Source organism: Salminus brasiliensis, chromosome 23, assembly GCF_030463535.1.
Source record: "Salminus brasiliensis chromosome 23, fSalBra1.hap2, whole genome shotgun sequence".
Classification (NCBI taxonomy): Eukaryota; Metazoa; Chordata; class Actinopteri; order Characiformes; family Bryconidae; genus Salminus; species Salminus brasiliensis.
The window spans coordinates 13,863,481-13,869,896 of record NC_132900.1 but is presented as its reverse complement, the minus strand read 5'-3'; the positions used below and the strand labels follow the sequence as shown (position 1 = coordinate 13,869,896).

At 39.3% G+C, this 6,416-nt stretch overlaps 1 protein-coding gene across 1 annotated transcript; it reads left to right on the top strand.

Moving 5' to 3' along the window:
• Positions 1-2,176: 2,176 nt before the first annotated feature.
• cops7a (COP9 constitutive photomorphogenic homolog subunit 7A) lies at positions 2,177-4,980 on the top strand. Its single transcript, XM_072669165.1, has 6 exons — positions 2,177-2,332; positions 2,473-2,548; positions 2,639-2,727; positions 3,000-3,202; positions 3,565-3,670; positions 4,697-4,980. Exons 1-6 carry the CDS (start codon positions 2,177-2,179, stop codon positions 4,847-4,849), a joined length of 783 nt encoding a protein of 260 aa, XP_072525266.1. The 3' UTR covers positions 4,850-4,980.
• The last annotated feature ends 1,436 nt before the right edge of the window (positions 4,981-6,416 follow it).

Here is a 6,416-nt window from a genome sequence, read left to right as displayed (position 1 = left end):
TGAGCCAAAACCTGGTGGTCTATGTGGACTGGTTTGAGAAACACAACAGACAACATAAGACCAGTCATCAAAATATGCCTTCAAATGCCTGTACTCAACTCTCTCCTTGCCCTGCCTCCCCCTAAACATACATTTCCTGCACACCTAAGTCACCACAGCTAACTTTGACTTTATTTCTTATAGCCTATGTGTGGATGTTTTGTGTCTACAGTAAATAAAGAAGGTTTTCTTGTAAAGTTACAACTTTAGAGATAGGAGGTTTCATTCTGACTGCAAAGATATTCTATAAATAAATTCTATAAATTCTATATAAATTCTATAAATATAAATTCTACAAAATATTCTATATATGATCATGCAAAGAGATAAAAGATATTACCTGTGTTTAATCAGTTGTCGTCTTTGCGACACCTGCCTTTCTCCCTGTGAGACACTGTGTACTTCAGCTGCCCTGGAGATTCTGTACGTCAGTTTAAGTAAGCATGAACAGTGTGTGTGAAGTCAGTGATAAGCATAAATCAGACTGTGCAGAGGCAAAGTGAGCAGTTGTGCATAAGTGTGCTTGGTAACGCTGTGCCTCGCTCAGATAAAAGCTGCTCCTCCTGGAGACTGACCTGTTTGAGCAGGTCACATCTGCACCCTGCAGTGCCTTTCCAGTACCACACCTCAGTGTCCAGTGCTCTGCACTGGTTTACAGCACATGTGTTTATAGCTAAGTGTATTATAGACCACTCAGTATATTGCAAATTAAATGTAGCTGTTTTGGTTTTGGAAATAAATGGAAATAGACCTACTGCCTCTTACTGTATTGGAATGGCAAGGTTGATTCTTTTGCTTTTGCTACATACTGAAGACGTCTGAATGTGAGATCAAAAAAAATATTATGAGACAACAGATATTTACATCTACAACTTCACCTTTTGTTTAAAAGCACCATTTTTCAAGCAAAAATACTGGAACAAGTGACTGAAATGTGTTTCTTGTTGTCTAGTATTGCTCAGTTAAACACTTGATTAATTGATTGATTAATTGATTTTTTAAACAATGAATAGCTCTGAATGTATCAATGTATCAATAGCTCTCTTGGTCTGAGCCCTGGGTTTCATCTCTGATAACTGCACTTGTCATTAAAAAAATGTAAACGATAGTTTTTAGTTTATTCATTCAGCTTTAAGAAGCCTAAAAAATATTAATTTGTTTAGTCCAACAAAATAATAATAATAATAATAATAATAATAATAATAATAATAATAATAATAAATGGGCAGATAGAATAAACATAATATTTTCTTCTGTCCTAATATTTCAGTACATTTTAATATAAGCGTTTAGTCTTCTGGCCTCTATATTAATTGATTAATTATTTAATTCTCCTCAATTATTAATTAATTCATCATTGGTTAAAAACAATTTACAATTCTGAGTGATTATTTCTGATTATTTCTGATATACCCAGAAAATAAAGCTTTGCTCAGTATCAGGGTATCAGGGTTAGATGTGCTGCGCATGCGTTGTAGGTGGATCGCACGTCGGTCGAGGATTTCCTGGACAGATCGCTGGAAATATGTCCTAAGCCTTAATTAATCCCTTATTAATCTTTCTACACTAGCGAAGGACGGTAAAAGTCATTAAACAAGTGAAAATAAAAACTAGTGAGTTTCGAAGTGCTAAAATGTCTTGAAATAAACATCCTCGCTGCCGTTGAGAGTTAGTTACAGTAGCTAGCTAGCTAACTAGCTCCCCCTTTGAAGATGACCGTTAGAAATCAGCGTCTGCTGTAGAGTTCCGCTGAGGCTGTTCGCTAGCAGGTGCAGGTGTGTGCATCTATAGCTAGCTAGCAAGTATCTGACGGCAGTTGATAGTGTGGTTTGTGGGTGTGTAGGCTTCTAGCTAGCAGTTTAATAATCCGTTTAGAGGGAGGTAGCCTAGTTTGCGTTTCCTAGCTAGTGCTAGTGATTTTAGCTGACATTTTCTCGTCAGCTAGCATTAGCTAGCATTAGCTAGCTAGCTGAAGTGTTGTTGAGGATGTGTGAGCTATGGTGAAGACATGGCTAGCGTTAAAGTGCAGATAGCTACCTTACAGCTTACTTCCTTTCTTCTCTTACTGTTTTTGGTTTTAAATTTGCGAAATTAGCCACCGTATTTATCCTTTCTTTTTTTATTTTCAGCTAACCGAATGGCCAGTGAGCAGAAACACGGTCCTCTACAGCAGTACCTCTTATTAGCAAAGAGCCTCAGAGGAGCCGCTTTAGTTTCACTCATACGTGGCATGTTGGAAGCTCCGGGAGTGTATTCTTTTGGGGAATTTCTGGACCTCCCGTGTGTGAAAGAGGTAAAATTGCAAAAATGGCAAAAGCCAAAGGTTTTGGTTGGGTGCACTGGATGAAGTGGTCGACACACGCCAGGAGATGGCGCTGTTCTTCCAAAGGTTCATGCTGCTTTAGCTTCTGCATGATGTTGTGTACTCCTCAGTTGTCACTGGATCCCAATGACGGATACAGTAAACTCTTGAACGTGTTCGCCTACGGTACATATAATGATTATAAAGGTAGAAGTTTTTAATCTTATTCCTTACATGTATGTTAAAATGTTAAATTGTATGTTCCCCCGATTGTTAACTGATGGGTTGGGGTTTCAGCCAACGAGGGCACCTTGCCTCCTCTCTCAGAAGCCCAGAAAAAAAAACTGAGGCATTTGACACTTGCTACTTTGGCTGCAAACACACAGGTATGCTCATATTGCTTTTTTTGTTTGTTTGTTTTCATATACATTAAACTTCATTTGGATTCAAGAGCATTAACTGATTTATCTGTTAAACTGAACAGTTCTAATGAGCTGAATTGTCTGAAAATACGTCATTGTGGCTGTGTCTAGGTATATGCCTATGTATGACTATCTGTGTCCAAGCCTGACAGTTTGATACAAGGAGAAAGTGGCTGCAATGAACACAGCTAATTTGGAGCCTTACCGTGTGTGTGTGTGTGTGTGTGTGTGTGCAGTGTATTCCATACAGTGTGTTGCAGAAGGCTCTGGAGGTGGCCAACATAAGGCAGTTGGAGGACTTGCTGATAGAGGCTGTGTACTCTAATGTGATCAGGGGCAAACTGGACCAGTGCAAGCAGCAGCTGGAGGTGGATGCTTCCTTCGGCCGGGACATGTGCCCCCAAAACACAGGAGAACTGGTCCAAACACTGAAGGACTGGTATGAGTATTGTATATTTTGTTTTTTTAGGCTGAAAGAGTTATTTGTATAAGCTTTATTGTATGTGTGCGTTCTGTATGTAATTCAAGGAGACCCTGTTGTTACAATACTTAATGTAAATTATATTTTTAAAATGCATGAAGAATAAGAGCATTATTTTAACAAAATTACACCAGTATTTAAGAACTTCAACTCACCATGTTTATAATATGCTCAGAAAATAGTACAGCAGTACATTGTGAGGACATTCAACACAATTACGAGTGCCCAGTTTTTATGTGATTTCATGTGGCCTTTACCTTTCAGACATCTAACAGTGTGTGTGTGTGTGTGTGTGTGTGTGTGTGTGTGTGTGTGTGTAGGTGCCTTGGCTGTGAAAGTGTGTGTTTTGCTATAGAGTCGCAGGTACACAGAGTGAGGCAGAGCAGAGAGTGTCGTCTCCAGTCCCAGCAGCAGGTCTATGCTGAGGTGAGTTAGTTGTCAGGACTTGACACTTAGTCATTCAATGTATTTTGAATGACCACCTGAAATGTTTTGAAACAAATTGCTATAGTTACTCATTTATGCAATTATCTGTTTACTTATTTATGCAATTGCATGTGCCAGCAGTGCATTTCATAAACGTATGCTGTTACAGGCCAGCAGCTTCTGGTAATGTTTACATTAACCATCAGAATTAGTCATTAACAATAATTGCTTGACTTCCACAGCCTATGTGCATCCCCTCATGGCTACCATGTTACAAATCATCTTAAACATCGCAGTCGCCTCAAACTGGTTTTATGACCATAAACGTGTGTTCTTCAGTGGCCTTTCCAATCACTAGATATAAAACCACTTGAACACATTTGGACTGTGGTAGAATGAGGGGATTTGCAGTATGAAAGGGCTCCTGAAAAATCTGCAGGAATTGTGACCCATCTTGTGGAATCCATGCCATGAAGACTTGAGGCTGTTTAGAGAGCCAAAGGAGCCCTTACCTAGTATTAGTATGAAGTGTCTAACAGTGTTTGGTGAATGTAGTCAAATAATAATATGAATAATAAGTTTTATATTGCATCATTTATATACCAAAGGTTGCCAGAATAAACATGTGACAGTTTGGACATGGTTAAATTGTTTGTTCATTTTCTAAGAAATAAGTTCACACCCTCTGTAGAGAACAAACGGGTGCATATTGTAATGCACAGTTAAGCAAAAAATAAAGGTTGGATTATGTTCAAAAGGTGTGGTATTTCTTCCCACCATGTTAAATTCAGCAAAAAATAGAAATTGTGCTCGGAAAATCTGCAGACAAAATTCAGTATTTAAGTTTATTTTCTGTAGAAAATGTAACTTATTTTCTGTTTAATTTGAGCAGGGCTGTCCAATCCTATGCATGTAACAGTAGATTACTGCATGTGTAAGCACTGGTTACAATTGTCATTATGTTTTCGGAGTGTTGCTGTTATGTGGTGTGTTATGGGACGGGTATTTTCATGTGGTTTCTCATAGGTGTCTAACATCCGTAACATGCTGACTGCTGCTGCCTCTTCTTCCCCCTTATCCTCTGCTGTTCATTGTGAGCTGGAAGGGACACCAGAAGAACACGGAGGTTTCCTTAAAAGCATAAGCAAGAACAAGAGCATCAGCTCCCCAAAACACTAACACACAATAACATTACCTATGGCATTAGTTTTCATGCCCCGGGAGAAATTGGACACTGCTCCATTTAACTTTACATGAAGCTCTAAAATGTGGACTGAGTAGCGGTTCCACAAGTTTTTTTTGTTTTTGTTTTTGTTTGGGTTTTTTTTTTTGGGGGGGGGGAGGGGGGGTGTTGTTTTTTTGTAATCGGTTAACTTTAGCGTTAACTTGCATGTTGACACAACCTGGTTGCACTGACTGAACACTTAATATGTTTAAACACTGTAAAATGTTCTGGTATGGTTGTTTGACTATTCAGTTTTTTCCTGTAGGACTGTTATGCTATGGTGGTTTTAATTTTTCTGTTACTGAAACCAAGCAACATGTCCCTCATAAAACATTTCACTCTGTCACATTCACATCTTTGCTGAATCCACTACTTGCTTGTCCACCTATGGTCTTGCTGGTCTCATTGAGCTGGAGACAGCACACTTCGAGGTAAGTGATCTAACTGGTGCCGCCCACGTCATGTCGATCCATCTGTGAAGGGGGAAAAGTGCGTAAACTGAAATGTTGGAAGCTGATTTGTTTTGTGTCTGAAGCCCATTGACCCACTTTTCAATTGTCTCCGTCGGCAGACAATGGAGGCAAATGGTTTCATAACCAGCACACAATACCTGGGTGTTATTCAACATGACTGTTGTGTATTGTGGTGGGATATTGCATTTGCGTGTGTGTCCGTGGTGCGTTGTGTGTCGCCTCTTTATGTAACCTCCTCATACTGACCCATGCACTGCCCCCCACTCAAAGTAGCCTCTGGCTGCAGTTTCGTTAGTCAGTAGTGGTGATGATACGTTCCTGTGGCTAGTTTCAGTTTCTCAGGGTTTACCCTCGACCAACAAAACCCAGGCCTACTATCAGTACACACCCAAACACTCCAACATTGGTTGTTTAAAGAATAGTTTTGTGAAAATCTGGTTAAAATGATTTATTACTTGATTCAATCAATGATATGTGTGGTTACTGTCAAGTGATTCTTTAGATTAGATTGGGATATGAGGGACTTAGCTTTTTCAGTAGATTGCTGCAGTTAATAAAAATAATATACAAATAAATAAAATTTTGTTCCAAGATTAGATTGACAGTCAAAACCCAGTGTTACTTAGCTAGAGAGAGGGTTCCAGTGATAACGTTAGCCTGGTGTCTTTCGTGCTAAACTAATGAAGCAAACTTCAATACCAGTTATCTTGGCTAAATCTCAGCTGTATGTGAGATGAGTGATCTTTCATGGCATGTTTTTTCTTTAAATAAGGAATAATTGTCCATCACGTGCTGAAAGTTATCGTTTGGATCTTTGATTTTGTCCCTGTCTGGGTGGAGTCTTCATGTCCTCCCTGTGACTGCATGGATTTCCTCCCACGGTCCAATTCCAGGTGAATTGCTTACTCTTTAAAAAAAAAAAAGAACTGTGTGTATGTCTGTATGCCTGAGTATGGATTAGCACACTGTCCTGTGTTAACCCTCCTATTGCTCAGTACAGTCCTCCATGTGAGAGTACACAGTTGGCAGCTGCTTGGGTAGTAGAAAG

What these genes read in the sequence shown, in the direction of transcription:
- cops7a (XM_072669165.1), top strand. Translation starts at nt 2,177, where the DNA reads ATGGCCAGTGAGCAGAAACACGGTCCTCTACAGCAGTACCTCTTATTA. An exon ending in TACATATAATGATTATAAAG is followed by an intron (nt 2,549 to 2,638) that starts GTAGAAGTTTTT and finishes TTGGGGTTTCAG; the next exon opens with CCAACGAGGGCACCTTGCCT. An exon ending in CTTTGGCTGCAAACACACAG is followed by an intron (nt 2,728 to 2,999) that starts GTATGCTCATAT and finishes GTGTGTGTGCAG; the next exon opens with TGTATTCCATACAGTGTGTT.